This window comes from Pezoporus occidentalis, unplaced genomic scaffold (genome assembly GCF_034315485.1).
Source record: "Pezoporus occidentalis ecotype Australia unplaced genomic scaffold, CSIRO_AGI_Poc_V1 ctg164, whole genome shotgun sequence".
NCBI lineage: Eukaryota > Metazoa > Chordata > Aves > Psittaciformes > Psittacidae > Pezoporus > Pezoporus occidentalis.
In genome coordinates this window covers 2,786,671-2,804,828 of record NW_026913466.1, presented here as the reverse complement: position 1 = coordinate 2,804,828, position 18,158 = coordinate 2,786,671, and the positions used below count along the sequence as shown (strand labels likewise).

At 39.4% G+C, this 18,158-nt stretch overlaps 1 protein-coding gene across 1 annotated transcript; it reads left to right on the top strand.

Moving 5' to 3' along the window:
• The first annotated feature begins 8,948 nt into the window (after window positions 1-8,948).
• TRIM42 (tripartite motif containing 42) lies at window positions 8,949-17,741 on the top strand. Its single transcript, XM_062613093.1, is given in 6 exon segments — window positions 8,949-9,400; window positions 11,213-11,751; window positions 11,754-11,903; window positions 13,337-14,142; window positions 14,880-15,107; window positions 17,507-17,741. Coding segments are annotated over 5 exon segments (1,797 nt in total). The 5' UTR covers window positions 8,949-9,400; window positions 11,213-11,225; the 3' UTR covers window positions 17,594-17,741.
• Window positions 17,742-18,158: the final 417 nt, after the last annotated feature.

The following is an 18,158-nucleotide window of genomic DNA, read 5'->3' as shown; positions in this document are numbered from 1 at the left end:
TAATCTAGTTCTAGTATCACACAAATTGCAACCCTGGGGAAGTAACTTGCCTTGTTTAGCACCACATTGTCTCACCATCATTTCTGAATAGCAAATCAAGCACTCCCTCCACACAAAAATGTCCTCTTGACAATACCCAGGCTTACACTTTCCACAAAAAGGGCTCACAATTTTACCAGCTTTAACGCCAGCCCCATCACAGTTCTTACCGCAATGAACACAACGTCTTTGGTGCTGATCCTGCTCCCTGGGGAGTGTGCATGAACTCAGTTATAACCAATGAGGAATTTATGTCCATTAGGTATAACAACTTCTACTCCCCTCCGAAAGCAAAAACATGGTATCTAATAAAAGTAAAGTTACACAGGGCAGGGTAGGGACAACTTCAGTACAATAAAACTAGGGGCAATAAACCAGAGTAATTTTAAGTACAGGTGACCCGCTGCCAACTGGATTTAACTCCATTCGCCGCCACTCTCTGGGCCCAGCCACCCGGCGTGGCGCCTCAGGCAGCGCGTGGCGCGGCCGGAGCGCGCTAAGGGCGAGCGGCCTGGTCCTCACCACCACCCCCCCGCCCCGGATCTGCGGCCCGCTCAAGTGTCGCCACCCAGACGGAGCTGATGGCACGGGAGGCTGCAGTGCAGACCCAGGAGCGTACAAAATGCAGAGGCCGCAGACATCCACCCCACCCCACCCCCAGCACATAGTGAAAGGAAGGGGGGCATTAATTCAGGGGGTTGGGAACATGTCACGAAAAACAGAACAAAAGGAGGAGGAAGAGGATAAATGAAAGCGAGGGGTTTCCTCCAAAGCCCGACACCCCCACCCAGAACCGCTTCACAGCTAACGAGGCAGCGCACACCACAACAGAACAACCAGTTGCTGCACCAATACAGCAGATAACCAACACTGACTGCATCCAAGGCGGCACATCTCAGTAATGGGAGACTCTACTTGGAAAGGCACAGAGGCATCCATCTCTCAGTCTGATCCAGTCTCAAGAGAGGTGTGTTGCCTACCAGGAGCTCGGATCAGGGATGTTGCCGAGAGGCTGCCTTGTCTAGGAAGTCCCATGCAGAGAGAGTATTAAACATTCAGCCTTGCAACCAGTACCCTAAAAGAAAGTATGCCTCAAATGTACAGAGCAGCAAGGTTACTTGCTGAGGTCCATGGATCAAATTGCCATCTGCTTTTCCATTGCTCACCTTGAACTACTGAGTAGCTGACTGTAAGTGGAGAGAGGAAGCATTAAGCACTGTTCAGTATTTTGCTTATTTATAATTGAGCTATTATTACAGTGCCCTTGCTTTAAATGCCTCAGCTCTACACTGTTATTTCTACTCCTGCAGCTTTATAGTTGCTAAATCTCTCTCACAGTTTGACAGTTATTTTTAACCTAAAAAGGATTTCATCCTGTTACATGTTTTCCTCTGTCACTTTTTCCATCTCATAATCATGCTTAGGAAGAGACTGTTCTCATAGTAAAGCAGTACTGAGATCAAATGAAACCCAAATTCATCCCATGGTCATAACCTTAGTAAGACAACGCATTTAAGAAGCCATATCTTTTCGCACTGCTATTTCAGTGAGAAGATGGTGGCAATCAGAAAACTGTCATAATGACTATTCAAATATAAAAACCAAATGTAAAGCCAAACAGATTTCTTTTACACACTGTTACTAATACTCAGGATAACCTTTGTGGGTTACCCACTCTTTTCAAAATGCCTCCTTTTGTATCAGAACAGATTCCTGTATAAGCCAGACCGTATACTACTGATCACTTTGTTTAGAAAATTGTAAATTCATTTTCCTACTTGAAAGTTTTATCATTCAGACTGAGAGGGGGAAAAAAGCTATGACTTATTACGTATTCCCACAAGCACCGTCTGCTGCAAGTGAACTACCTATACATATGGTATACACAGAAGTTTTTCTCGCAAACCTTTCGTCAAATTTTTCTAATTAATTTGAATAAAAGGTTTCATTCTATAAAATTTCTTAAATGGAAAGCCTACTGCACTTATTTACACCAAGTTATGTCAGTACATGAGTAAAAAGTCTTTCGGAAAACATGCTCAATTTTTTGATACATACTTCCAAGTATTTTCCAACAGATGGAAGTTCATCTTTTGGATCCCAGCGTTTGAACCTGGTGAGCAGTGCTATGTCTTCATGTCATTTTGCTCTGATAAAATATTCCCTAGGACATGCCAACAGATGGAAGTTTTTGTTTCGTTAATGCTGAACAAATAGTATCATTTTATCTGAAGGGCATACAGGCCAAAATCTCCAAGAATCAACAGCAACCGCCACTAAACTGAAAGGTCCACAATATCTATAAATCAGCAGACATGGAGCACATGAACTAGTACTTACACAGTATCTTCTGCAGCCAACAACGAGGTTCCCCTGCAGCTTGTGGTGCAGACCATAGTGAGGCAAGCTTTTCCCCCCCAACAGCCCACAGAGATCTATGATAGATATCCGTCTTCAGCCTGGAGAGATCCACAATGGAGCAGAGATCCACATACAGCTTAGCAAGATCCATGGTGGAGTGGAGATCCACGTGCAGCCCAAGAAGGTTAATGGTGAAACACAGATCCACTTGCAGCCAGGGGAGGTTAATGGTACAGCAGATACACACCTGCAGCTCGTGGAGGTTAATGGTGGAGCAGACATCCACCTGCAGCCTCTGAAGGTTAACGGTGGAGAAGACATCCACCTGCAGCCTCTGAAGTCAATGGTGGAGCAGATACCCACTTGCACCCTCTGGAGTTAATGGTGGAATAGGTATCTACTTGCAAACTACGGAGTTAATGGTGGAACAGATATCCACCTGCAGCCTGGGGAGGAACTCGTACCAGAGCAGGGGGATAGCTGAAGGAGACTGTGACTCCATGGGGGGCCTGTGCTGGAGCAGGCTCCTAGCAGGACCTTTGTCCCTGTGGAGACAGAAGCTCTCTCTTGAGCAGGATGGAGCAGCAAAGACGGTGTGTGATGAACTGACCACAATCTCCGTTCTCCATCTTCCCGTGCTGCTGGGAGTAGGAGGCAAAGAAAACTGGGCCTAAAGTTGAGCCCAGAAAGAAGGAAGGGGTGCGTGGAAAAGTGTTGTGAGATTTGGTTTTATTTCTCATTCCCCTACTCTCATTAGACTGGTAATAAATTAATTTCCCCAAGTTGAATCTGTTTTACCAGGGACAGTAACTGCTAAATGATCTCTTCCTATCCTAATCTTGATCCAAGAGCCTTTCATTACATTTCCTCTCCCTCTGTCCAGTTGAGGAGAGGAGTAATAGAGCACCTTAGAGGTCACTGGTCTCCAGCCAGGGTCAACTCACCACAAGAGGTAAGCAAGCACAGGGGCATAAAGAGTGAAAAGCAGAGTTGCAAGCCTGAGACTTGCTATGAAACTTATAAACCTGAAAGGTAACACGGACACAATTGCTGGGTTTAAAACCACAACACAGCCTGTTGCACAGCAGTTCCAGCACTAATTCAGCTGCAAGTTTAGACACGTATCAAGCAACTTGGCTCAAGGTTTTTCACCACTGCAATGCATGTAGGCAGGCACACCCCCTATCCTCTCTGCAGGGGGTATATACGCAGCAAGCTCTGTCTTCAGATTTCAATTAAAAATTAAGTGTTTACACTTGTTTTCCTTGCCAGGAGCCTTTTTTCCTCTTCACAAGTTGTTCTTTAAAGGACTTATTTTATTTTTCTGTTGCATATATTATAAACATTCTCAGCTGGTGAGAAGGAAAAACTTCTGGGGTGAAGGAGAAAGCTATGCTCCTTTCCTGACTGCAGGGGACTTGAGCTTACCACAGCTTTAATTCCCTATGCTATCCTCTGCCTAAATTCGTAAAGCCTTTCCTCTCACCTCCACCCGCTTCATTTGTATTTTCCCCTCTTCCCCTAGGCAGTGTGCAAGAGTGATTTTATTTTTTCTTCGTTTTTCCCTTTTAAGCAGAGCCAAGTTATTAACACATATTTCACTGCCCAGCTGGACCTCCTAATACACTAGTTACTGTTTAGAGCCTGCTAATCAGGAGAGGAGTGGGGATGTCCAGCAGAGAACTAACACAAGAATAAAAAATAGACTAAAAAGGAGGCTGAAGCAAGGTCCTATATTCAGGAAAGCAGATTACCAAGAGAGCAGCCTGAGGAGGACAAATGCCTAATCACCAACTCGCCTAAGAGACCAGAATCGCTACATACCAGGACAAAGATTTGGCATTAACAAGCTCGGTACTATTAACTCCCAATTCTGTAGTAGAAAAAGACGATTTTGCTTTTTAAACAAACTCACTTAACTTACTTTAAGTTTGGCGTATGATAAGCACAGACTGCTGTTTAACATGCAGTTCACCACCTTTTAACACAGCATGGCCTCAGATTTTAAATATGATGGCTTGCAGCTGCTATATTTGCTCTGACACTGCTTTAGCTGAGGCGCTCAAGGTAAAACATCTGAGTTTCTTCTCTGCAGTCTCAACAGCTGCACAGGCACACCTCACCTTACGGACATGAACACTGCCTTACTCTGGGAAGAATCAAGATCCAAAAGCCAGAGCCCAAGGAAAAAGCACCCAGACAGGGGGTGTGAGGAGAACTGAGTGAGCCACAGCAGTAACAAAATCATTTCTGGAGGAGGAAATGCATGTGGCCACCCAGAAGAGGGCAAAGCACATGAGGGCTGGAGTGGCATCAGGCAGAGACAGATAATATATGCCCAGTATTTCTAACCATACAATGCCAAAATTTCACTTGTTCTAAAGAACAGGTTTCACATTGTGACAGTGATACACAAGACAACAAGGTTTCACATAGCAGGAATCATACCATGGATGGAGACCCACAATAACAGTATGCTGTTACAGTTTCTTAATATCTATGACAAATTGATTCTCTAAAGCATTTTACAGCAATTCACTTAATACCTTTGAGATCTGTGTGAAGAAGATGTGATTCCTCTGGCATGCAAGCACTCATAAGCCCATATTCTGTGGGAAATGCTACTCATTCAAAATGAGATTCCTTAGATTTGCTTCTAAATTGTGTAATCTTAAATTTCATCTAGTCCAGTACCTTTTCCAGCATCTTTCATGTGTTCTCAGAAAGCAACTCCTAAAACCACTGCTAATCTTTCAGATATTTCTCTGTATTCCTTGGGTGAATTTTATTAGGCCCAGATACCTTGAAAATATTAGGTTTATTTAAGTGTGATACAGCATTATTTTATTATTATTGTTATTATAATAGGCAGTTCTTAGCTATATATTTCTGGTGCTAATTGTTTTACTATGTGGTATCAATTAAGTTTTTTCATTAAGAATTAGACAAAATTTCATTAGTGAGTTCATTCCTTTGGCACTGTCTCCTATTAGTTTTCCTTCTGGCTCAAATCATATACTTCCCAAATACAATATTTCTCATTCCCACTCAAACAGTTGTAATTTTCATCCATTTCTTTACCCGTGGATAAAGGCATATGGAGCTCAGTGTGATATACTTGTTACACAGCTTTAGAGCAATGAAGAAGACTCAAGTTTGCCATGTGTTTGTTGTTCTTTTGGTTTAGCAGCTGCTAATATTGATGGCAAAGCATCATTCCAGTTCTGGTCCGGCTGCTGTCTCCAGTGTGCCTCCATATCAACTAAACCATCTAAAACTTTCTACTCTGAAGAGGTGGAGAGCAATTGTGGAGATTTGTATATCAACACTGCCTTTTTTCAGTAGGAGCCACCAACATATTCCTGCTGCTTGAAAACATGCAAGTAGTCACTTGGCTACGGGTGAAGTATTGAATGAAGGAGGATCAATGAAGCCCATGAAAACAAGAAAAAAACTATACTGTAAACCACACTATTTCTTAAGCATTCCCATTACCAGGAAAGTGTCCTCTAACCTGTTTCAAAGTGATGGTGAAAGCAAGGAGCTAGAAAGAGATTTTTCTTATGAAGAACAGTGATGTATTTTCCCTTCTCTTCGTAGCTGTTGCGGGCAAGCCACAGCTAGGCAGAATGAATGCTTTCAGAAGCAACTCTCAAGTGTGAATGCATCAGTTTCGGGTTGTATCATGTCAGGCTTCTATTTTATTCTAAACTTTCCCCCAAACCAGACACTTCTATGTGCTGCAGTCAGTTTAATCTCTTCAATCACTGCAATTTATTGAAAGAACTACCATGTCCCTTAGAGAGTGAATCCTGCTGGACTAAATGGTTTTATAGGAAGGGTCATTCCTTCTCCACCCTAAGGGTGATAACAGTTCCTTCTTTCTCTGACTCACAAGCTTATCTTTTACCTCTAGGAGCACTTGAAAGCAGAAGGCTTTCTGCTGGTTTTCTACATAGAAAGTGACAGAATTGACACACTGAAAGAAATCTTTGATACAATTAGCAGCCATAGAAAAGAACAGTGGAGTCAGGCATTACTTGGCTGTGTTAGGAGTATAAAATACAAAGAAAAATAATTAGTTGTTTTCATTAGTTTCTGTTTCTCTAATTTGAGCACATTCTTGTGACCTGTGTAAATACGGAAAGAAAAAGTACTTTTATAAATAACAATCCATGATTTAGGTAGTGTTACTACAGACACTAGTCAAGGGTTAAGCCACTAATAGTATGTGGTCTTCAAGCTTCTTTTTGGACACTGTGCAATCTCAATTTGTGTTAGAAATATCAGTATTAGAAATATCAGTGAGGTATCTGGAGGTAGAGGAAAAAGGGGGAAGAAAGAAAAGAAAGACAACAATCAGCTTATCTTGCAAAAAAGAACAGGATGAATTGCCATGTAGAAAATATTATGCTGACTTATTTGATAGCTAATGGAAGTAGCTTTCTCTCATACAGTTGGGTTTTGATGGACTTTGCAGGGTCAAGTTTATTTGTAGGTGAAGTATACCCTCATCACAGCCTGGCCACGAGAACTATGTGAACATGACAACCACATCAAACCACAACAAAGACATGGGAGAACATGTCTGCAAACACTATTAAAAGTCTGACAGTTTGTCTGCAGCTATTGCATGTAACTGGACTTCTCCAGCAGCCAGTCTGATCCGATCTTTCAATATCTGCTAGAGAATGAAAATATTAATAAAATGGGACCATCTCAGAACCGGCTGCATGCCTACAGGGAATTACAGAGAAGGCCACTTACACTGGGAGTAGCACAGGAATGAGGCTGTTGATGAAAGTAGTTTTGATAAAGCAGAAACCAGAGCACTAAAGATAGCAGGACATAAGTTATGGAAATTATATGGGGCAAAAGACAAACTTGTCCAACACTCATCAGAAAAACATAATTCACAGAGAACCAAGAAAAATAAATGTGTTGCTGTGAATGCCATATGCACACATTACTAATTAAACTCTGTAGCATGTCAAAATGGAAAAGATTGTCCAGGTGTCAGCACATGGCACACAAAAATTACTTTTTTCTTCTTTCCTTATTCCCTAATCTTTCCTTCCTCAAAATACCTCGCATGTATTCATGTTTTGCAAATGAAAAGCAGACAAGTATCATAAGAAACATTTTTTCTAATGATCAAATTCAAAAGCCTTTCAATATTCCCAAAATGAAATATGCACAATAAAAAAAAGCATTACCATTGATTAAACTGGAAAGACACATGGATAAATAACATCCATTAAAGGTCCAGGTTATGCTATGGAAAGCCTTTCAGCACACAGATCTAGTACTTATGCATGAAAATCCAATTGACATAATAGGCTATAACTATTCCAAAGAAACTATTATGGCCCATCATGTAAATGGTTATACATAATGACACAGCCATTACAGTCTGTAGGGCTCTTGATTAGTGAATTAAAATTTCTCTAGGTAGAACAGACTTTGAGCTCAAAGGAGCTGTTACAATAAACTCTATCAAGACCTATCTTAGTAACTTCCCATTACACATAAACACATTAACACAGGTTGAATTGCTAAATTTTGAAAAAATTAGTTACAGTACAGAAGCCAGCATTCTTGAATATGCACTATATAGATGTCACTGTCAACAGTTTCACGTAAGAGAACAAGCTGAGATGTCAGTTGCAGATAACTCTTAGAGGATGGATTTCATTTCTCAGCATTATAAAATCATAGGATTATTTAGGTTTGAAAAGGCCTTTAAGACTTTAGTCTTAAAGTCTTTAAGTCCAAGCACTAACATATAAGCACTATAGTAAACATGCAATATTGGGAAACTCATGTATTCATTACATTATTTTCATATTTATTTAAAGTTATCATATCTATAGACAGAAACACTATATAAATCTTGGAATAAATCAACTAAATGAATGAAAAAGGTGCCTAATACAAAGTAACTTAATAATAACTGAAATTATATGTCTGATATTGCATTGAGTGGCCGCTTAAGGAAGGGGAAGAAACACATGTGGAATCAGCAGGAAAAGAGGCAGGTCCACAACAAATGAGCAATAGCACTGAACCTACAATCCAAGCTTAGTTCGTTTCTTCAGACCCAGGGGGAACAAATGCCGTAACAGCATAAACACTGGCAGACAAGGGCTTAAAATAATTATGGCAGTTACAAAGATATGCATCAAGCTGCATCTCAAGTGTAAGGTCCTTTCACATGTGCTAGTTATGCTTAAAGTCTTATGGAGTCCTGATGAGACACCTCTCACTATCTCAGGTTAGGGCCTGATTCAGATGATTTGCTTACAACACTCAGCTGAGCCAACAAAACGGCTATGAAGTGTGTAGTCCTAACAAGAGAACAGCCTTCTTAATGAAGAATGATGTAAATGCTTTCAAGGAATTAAGGAAGAACAATTATAGTTATCATGATGTATAGATGATGTAATCACTATATCAGGTAACTGTGCATAAAATTTTGCCTGTCTCCTTATTGGAATATTTCACTATGACATCACTCTCTGATTAGAATGAAACCCATTGCCATGGCACAGAGCTTGACACAACAGTCAGACTCATGCTGTAGTGTGAAGAGCAGCTGACGTGATCAATGGACTTCCTTCCACATATGTGACAGAGGCATGGGTGAGAATTGGTATTCCTGTTCAATCTGGCCAAGCTGTTTAAACTGGTACTATCAAACTTGCCAGAGTAGCAATGAACATTGCTGCTTGTGTTGGCGCTTCTTGTTTACGAATGAGCAGAACTGCAGCTGTTTCCCATGTCCATACAATGGCAAAACTTGCCAGTGCTGCCACTGCTCATCTGCAGAGCATGCAAATTGCTGGTGGTGCTGCTGCTCTTGTGCAAATGACCCAGACTGCAAATGCTGCTGCTGCTGCTGCTGCTGCAGTGAAGGGAATACAGAATGTCAGTAGTATGAAAGCAGGTGCTGCAGGTCTGACAACAAACCACATCACCCAAGAACATCAGGACTTTTTCAGTAAGTGTAGTTAAGGACTCTAATTTCTAGCTTGTTCCAATTTACATTATGTCTTAATGGATGTGTGCCATTTAGAAACATACATCTGTTGAGTTCTTTGAGCTATTTTAAATAACCACAGGTTATCGTTCTTCTGAGAAACAGAGAAAGTAGTTTTACCTTGATGGTAGTTAAATCTTATGCTCATTACTCTGAGGCAAAGACCATTCCAGAACATCACTGCATTTGTAATTAGGACCACCTGATTTCCAGACATAATCCATGAATGCTTATGGATTTTCACAGTGTAAATTCTATACAGCAACAAGAAGGAAGATGCACAGAAAAACTTAAAACAGGAAGAAAACAGGGATGTGTTTGTAGCAAGGAGGCTGCAGGCAAGAATACAAGGAAAACTGGAGCAGTAAAACTGGTGATAGCTGGAAGTGGAAGGAAGCAGGTATAATCAAAACAAGGAGACAAATAATTATAAAGAATAATTATAAAGCAGACAAATAATTATCAAGAAATGGTACAGAACACAAAGAAGGTATACTAATAGTCTTAGAAGATAAAAATGAAATTATCAGAAGAGCTCCAGGCTAAACCAAGAAGAATTGACTGGACCTCTAGAAATGCATGGTTAGTTCCAACCTAGGTAAACTTTGAAGACCAGAAGGAATCCTCATAGCAACAGAAAATTCGATCTTTAGCTTATTAGAGATTTTTACTGTTGTTTAGAGTGACAGAAGAATCAGATAGTATGGTTGAACATATGAAGAGAGAAGGCAGGAAAGAAAGCAGTATTAACATGGACGCTAAAGAAAAGCACAGCAGAGGGCCAGACCATGGAGGCCTAAAAGCAAGGTGTCCACCTAGAATAATGATGCTCTTGTCAAGGCTATAGAAAATATTCAAGGAGGCATTATAAAATTAGTATTGTTTTTAAAAGGAAAATGTCCACAGGCTAAGAGGCAGGTTAGGACTATCAAGATTTGAAGAGACCAGGGATTAGCATATCCTGAAAAAGCATATTATTATTATTAATAATAATAATAATAAATCCCCACCTGAAGGTGTTTGCTATTAATATAAATAATCAGTGATAATAAAGCTGCTACTGACACTAAGTTTAGTTCATTCTAGAAATCAGAAATCATTCAGAGGTGAGTTTTTTAAATGACTAAAACTTAGGATGATCATATGTAAATGTGTGTTACTGTTGTAAGCAGAATTGTCCTAAATACTTCTTTGGAAATGGTGAAACAGTTGTGTTAATTTTTTGAAGAAATATTCCATCTTGAAAATGCATAAGAAAAACATTTTGACATTTATTGCCTAATTTTTTTCATTAAAAAGAAAGTATTCTAAATACATTGCCAAAGTTGTTGTAAATAATGTAATACAATTGAAACAAAATGAAGGGTTTAATCTGAATTTCACTAAATGCTTTTCTTCACTCCTTTGTAGTTTTCATTTTAACAAATATAAAGAAAAGGAGACAAAACACATTTCACTCTGTACTAAACCAAACTGTATTCTTCTTTTCACTTGGCCACCAGCAATAACTCAACAAATTCATATAGATTTACAATAACTGAGATGTCTGTCTGTTATATATTAACATACTGTGAAATAATTGTGAAAAGGAAAAGAAAAAAAAATGGATTCTTCCTTATTTAAAGTATCCAGTCAGAGTAAAAGGACAGTTGGTATGCAAAGCAGAACTGTTCATGTTATGATTTTGTGTCTTAGGTGGTACCCTAATACTCCGATATTTTTGTCTGAGTTCTTAGGGTTGGTTGTTGTTTCTTTTTTCCCAATTTTATTTAGGTCAAAAGAAGTCATGCCTAGATTCAGAACTAGGAATAATGCGTCCGTCATTACAACAGAAAGGAATGTCTCCAGCCACGCTTTCTGTGACCAGCTTACCTGTCCAATCTGTAAGGAACTGTTTCTCCAACCACTTATGCTGCCGTGTAACCACTGCATTTGTGAGAAGTGTATAAATAAAAGCAAGACCAGAGCTGAAGTAACTGAAAAGTTTTATACCATCTTATGCCCGGTGTGTAGCAAAGCACACTGCCTCGACTACACAAATAAAATTCAGCTGAGGAAGAATTATCTCAGAGCAAAACTAGCCAAGAAATACATGCACAGACATGGCTTTCTGAGGTGGAGGTTTGGCCGTAATGAAAGACCAGTCTACTGTGAAACTTGCAAGGAGAGAAGAAGATGTAGAACATGTGGAATCAATTATTGTAGTGAATGTCTGTATTTAAGTCACAACAAGTATAGTCTTCAAGACCACATTTTAACCAGAGCACATCACGAAGATAATGAACAGTGGCACTGCTTACTGCACAACAACTCAGCCTCTCTGAATACTGTTTGGATGACCACGAACTGATCTGTGTGGTCTGCAAGAGCTCACTACACAACAATCATAAGGTTATTCCCTTGGGAGTCACATGTTCAAGAGAGGCTACTTCCCTCTTTGGTACAATTGAAGAATTTACAAAAGGTATGTATTTCTGATGCTTTTCAAACTTCCCCATGCCTCATCAAGAAAAAAAAACTTAAACATAAGGTCGACAAGTTATATCAATTCTCTGCACAGCACATGGATCAGAAAGGTGGTTTGTTCCCACTGTAGAAATACAAAAGGAACAAGCCCATAACTGTGGCATCATGAACCAGCCTCAACTATTAGAGAACAAAGGATCTGTCTGTGGGATGGGAACACAAATGTGCATTTCACTGGAACAGGTTGCCCAAAGAAGTGGTAAATGCTCCATCCCTGGCAGTGTTCAAGGCCAGGTTGGACAGAGTCTTGGGCAACATGGTTCAGAGTGAGGCATTCCTGCCCATTGTAGGCAGCTCGAACTAGATGATCGTAAAGTCCTTTCCAACCCTAACTATTCTATGATTAAGAGAGGGGAACTTTTATTTCCTACTGCAGGACACAGCATAGAATAAACAGAATTACATCTGCAGGATAGATGATGAGTATTTTTTAATCAGAAATATATGTTTGAAGAAGAATTCTCCCTCCTCAGTCAGTTTTATGCTTCTGCACATGCTAAGAGGCAAAGCAGTCATGTTTTTCTGAGGTAACACAGCAATTCATTCCTTTTAAGTAAGACTGCATCCATAGCAACTAAGGGGATGAACACTAGGATTTTACAGATTTCTTTTAATTTTGATCTTTGCATGTAATTTCACAGATGTTGGGCACATAACGAATTTGCATGGAAAATAACTTTCAGAAAGGTAAAAGTGAACCATGCACAGTAAGAAAAAGCTGGAAGCATTAAATTCTCCAGTTTGCAACTGTCTTAAATTTGAGAAGAGGGATGTAGAATATGTGTTCAGGATTTTGTAAGGTGACATTGCTTCCTAATGTTAGCTGAATGGCACTGGAATGTACAGTCAGCCTTTGGTATGTTTGCTTCTGTTCTTTTAGAGCTGACAAATTTTAATGTCAGAAGAGTTAATAACACCTTCACATAACAGCCATCAGAGGAATATACCATCAGCCACAGACATAATGTGGGCACATTTTCTGTCATCATTTTAATTTCATAGTGGCATAGTGAATTTTGAAAGCCATTAGAAAGCTACAACAAATTAAGCTTCAGGAATTCCCATGTAATGAAGTAAAAATTATCAAGACCACTTTGGGGGAGATAAATTTGAATGAGGAAATAATAATAAAGTAGTAAGTAAATGGCAAATTTTCTATACCCAAATGTGAATATTTTAACCCAAACAATTTCCCACAAGGTTTATTAGCAGAAGAGAGAAGAGGAAAATACCAGAATCCTTATTCTTGTCCCATGTTCTACTAAACATTCTACAAGTTTTTTAAGCTAAAATCTATCATTCTGCCTCTTGTAACCACTGCATTTTAACCTGAATTTGGAACTACTGACCCGATTTTACTTTTTCTTACAGTACGCCAAGGAATTGACAATGATCTAATGGAAGTTATCCTGTCAAAAAATAAATTCAAGACCTATAAGGACACCAAAAGAAAGGAGATCAGAAATGGATTCTTAAAACTAAATATGGTTCTTCATCAACAAGAAAAGGAGATGATGGAGTTGCTTGAAAATATTGAACTTAAAAAACAGAAAGAAATTTCAGACTACATAAACTATATGTCCAGCCAGCTGTCATATATGGATAGCCTTATTCAATACTGTAAAGAGGCTCTTGAGGAGGAAAGCCAAGTTGTATTTCTGCAATCTGCACACTGCTTAGTGAAAGAAATAGAAAATACAGTTCCTTCCCTTTTCAAATTTAGTCCACGTCTAAGCAAAGTTCACCTCAACTTTGATGAAATGGTCTCTATTTTACAGGGACTTGTTCCATCCCTCATTGGAATAATGGAGTCAGAAAATGAAGCAGAAAAATATCCCTATTCTTTCAACCCAGAAAGAGCGTTTCAAGGGGGTGCCTCAAGTACTCAAGTATCCAAACAAGGAATATTTTTCCAAAGCCCATCTTCAAATTCCTTGTTTGATTTAGGTGTACTATCGAAAGACACTCTCGGAAGACCAAACTCTAGCCCTTCTAGTCATCCTACACAGAGTAAGGAAGTGTATGTGTACAAGGATACAGCTTGTGAAACTCCAGGAAAAGAGAGAAAATATCAGATTGTTAAAGATTCAAGTCAACAACCTACAGACAGTGACTCAGTCCCAGTCCCAGGATCTGTGCTCATATACCAGACTGTTGTTTACTCGAGGTCTGCCAAAGTAAGCCATTAAGAAATCCTAAATATATACAAGAGGCTTTTATATTTTCACACTGTTATAGAGTTTGAACCCATGCAAGTCTGAGTAATCAAGACTACGCTATCAGTTCAAATATTGCATTTGTAGAAGACAATGCGTTCCAAACTCGCCTTTTGAGGTAAACTGAAGCGCAGATTGAATGGTATCGTATTCCCACTGTAGTCAATAGGATCATTATATATGTGATATAAATATATTACATGGTAAGGTCTGGTGCAGAAAGAAATAGATGCACCATGTTTGTATTTAAGTATCTGTATGTCAGATCAAACAATTCCTTCCTGGTCTTGGCCTTCAATGTGATAACATCATATCTGTATCATTTTTCTCATTTTACATTTCATAGATGCTGGTTGCATAGATGCCGGTTGCATAGATGCCAGTTGCATAGATGCCAGGATGCCAGTTGTGTAGGATCCTAAGTGAATTCTGTAAAGTGCTGACTGCTGTCAGTCTGCATTACTTTTAGTGTGTCAGAAAAGGGTACTAGGAAATTCCCAGAAGGAAGCTTAGCATTTTTCAAGTGGACAAACTACACATCTTCCACATATATCTCATGCCATAGTTGAAATCACAGCTTCACTGGCATTTCAAAAATAAAATCGGCTGCACAAGGGCTTCCAAAAAAAAGCAAAAATTAAAATAAGCAAAAATAAAGAGGACTTAATTGTGTACTACAGATTTTTTTCTCTTCACAGATTTACTGGACTTGTCCCACAGAAGAGGTGGACTTCTTTGAGGTAGAGTTTTATGAAGTTGCTAGAACCAGTCCTGATAACATTGTCCAGACACAACTAGCTGGCCAGCTAAGCAAAATACAGCAGCAGAAACTGGAGATACGTAATTTGGATCCAAATACAGCATACCTGTTTAAAGTCCGTGCTGTCAACAAAGGAGGCCAAGGAGACTGGAGTGAGATCTGTAAGGTATTGGTATTGTACATTCTTCCTGTACTTCAGAGAGCTGCCTTAAATTTCTTGCCTCCACAACTGTTTTTTACCCCATATATTTATGAGTAAGGCTTTTAAGGAACATTGCCTATCTAGGTAAGTGATACTAATAGTTACCCTGGATTTGTCCGTACATTGTTCTTTCTAGCTCAGTTTGCAGGTGTTTGACCTATGTAGAATGTTCCTCATTTTTTCTGGCAGTGATGCTGTGCCATGAGTGCATCAGACAAGTCGCTTTAATTAATATTGCTTCAGGACTGATACAGCCTTTGCACTAATCTCTCTGAATACACAGAGGAAGAGTTATTAAGTATCAGATCTAAATGCTTTCATGCTAGAACAAAGCAGTAATCATTAAAAGACAAACAAACAAAAAACTTAGAATATTCCTTGGCACCTTTGGACATGAGTCTCCTTCACTGTGGTTTTAGGAGTTCCAATTACAAATGACACCTTCCTGGACTGTTCCATTTCCTATCCATAAACCACTGAGCACAGCAGTTTCTTTTTATGTAACACATTGGAATGATATAGTGATTTTTTATTTTTCCTGAAATCTGTACTTTCTGCATGCAGCACGGCCATATTAATATTCCAGAGAAACTCACTTAACACCTGCTGTAATTTACAGAAGAGCTTCATAGCAAATTAAAATGCCACAGCATGTATGATGGGCTTTTAGAAATCTTCTTTTAACAAGTAACTACCTCTGTTCCTTTTGCATATCACATTATTTTACCATTTACACTACAGAGAAAGCTTGGAAGAATTTTTTGAAAATGAAAATATGGATTTTAAATAGGGGTTTTAGCCAAAGCAATACCATTCTTCTTGTGTAACAGTTACTAAGTGTGTGAGGGAATGTAACTCTGATAGCTGTGACAAGTCACAGGACCCCAGGCACCAAACTATGAAGAGGAGGAAGGTGACAGAAAGTTTTGTTAGACAGCAGCCACTACATTCTTTGGACTAAAGCTAATGCCATGCTGCTGATGCCATGCCACTGATGCCCCAAAATGTCATCTCACAAAAAAGGCTATTGAACCATAGGGTGTTATTTAGCATTACAAGCAGATAACACAAGTCTCTATGGAGCCCTCATAAGCACAACAGAAAACTGCAGTCTCCTGTTTTAGGAGTGAAGGGATTTCTCTCTTCTTAGACCAATAGGATGATTATTGGCTTACAGCTGACTCACAGGTTCCTCAATTTCAGCCATTTGTCAGTGTGTGAAACACCATGGCAGTAGCACTATATCCTTGTTATATGATCATAGTAGCCGCTACAGATGGCATGATCTCTTTGCACAAGAAATGTTCAACAGAGTTGACTCAATATAGGTTCCTAATGCCTCAGGAAGAGCCCGAAGGTATCTAACATATGGGCTGACAGATGACACTAGCTTTAGATGATGCACTCTAGTGTAGCAACTAGGAAGAAGGCAGGTTAACCTTGAACATCTGAACTGGCAAATGATGTTCATGATTTTGGCAACTGGATCCTAATTTAATAGTCTGTTGAAGGAATTACACTCACTGTCCCTGGTAAAGGGATATGTTTGAGAGTGTGTTATGGTTGTGGAAGATCCTTGATAAATGACAGACACTGAAAGACCACTGGCAGACTATGTGGAACTGTACCATGAGGCAAGTGAGACTTTCAACAGAGTAGGTAAAGGATTTGGATCTGTCTTCCATGGGAGGAGGAATGAGAAGCACTAAGGATGCAGTTAGAAAACCAGGAACAGAAAATGCTGGAATTCTCCCATCCTTGCTCTAGCTACTGCCAGAACTACTACTCTTGGAAGAGGTGTTCCCTCACCCCTGCTCCATGACAGAAGCAGCCAGCAGCTGTTCACAGTGGCCTGCCACCAATGCCAGGCTTTGTGTTCCTTAACTTGTCTCTTGAGACTGTCAGCCACGGAAACAATTCTAATGATGGGTTCGTGGCTTTTTAACTGTTCATCACACTCCTGTCAATTAAACCTCTGGAATGAGATTGTTCAAAATTACCTTGGAAACCAAATGCAAAATGAGTTTTAATAGGATGTGGCCTCCTAAATCCTGTGGTCATATCTGAAACTCTTTCTCTAAATGACCAGCTGCCAGAACCTAATGGCTATATATAATATTAATCATTGTAAAGCTTACCACCAGACATTTGCTTGGCTCCCGTATAAGTTTTTTTCCAAGTGCTCAATTTCCATTTTGCCTCCAAAAAGACTTTACAAAGTTTAACATAGATAAAACAGTTTGACTGCTTACATCTGTAAGGTAAATTCTTTTGAAAACAGACACTAATTAAATCCTATCCCCAAAATAATAAATACATGTACCTCTTCTGTACTTTAATACACTCTTGTTTTCAACTTGCAGATGAGCACTTTAGATGAAGCTGGGAAAACTCGAGAACAGGTGGAAGAAGCAGAAGGGCATTCAGGCTGCTCTGCATACTCCATATAGAGAAACAAAGAACAAAGCCAGGGATTCTTTTATTTTCTTTTCCTTGAAGAACTGGAAAATGTGTATCCTCTCTGATGCAATATCCAATTTTCCACTGAAGTTAGCAGCCAAAGATCTTCAGACTATTATTGCTTTACGGATAATAATAATAATAATAATAATAATAAACCTCTGCCTTTTCATTAGCTTTTTTTTTTCCCAGGTGTAACAACAAGACCTAAGGAAAATGCTATGTCACACATAAAAATATAGTATAAACCCCATTATACTTGAGGGGCCTTTGCAGCCTCAAAGAAAATAAATTACATATTTGCACCGTTAAGTTAACATTCCAATTACTCTTCCCTATGAGACCATTCAATACCAGTTCAAAAGAGCTGCAGGAGCCTCCATCACACTTGGCATACTTTTAAAGCGCAGAATAATCTACTCTGCACATAGATGCTTTTGGTCTCAGACTCACTCAGCCAAAGTACAATGTGCATAGACACATAGGAAGACATCGGCAACAGGCAGGACAGTTATCTCATTATGCAACTTAATAGTTGGGTTTATTTGACTGTTG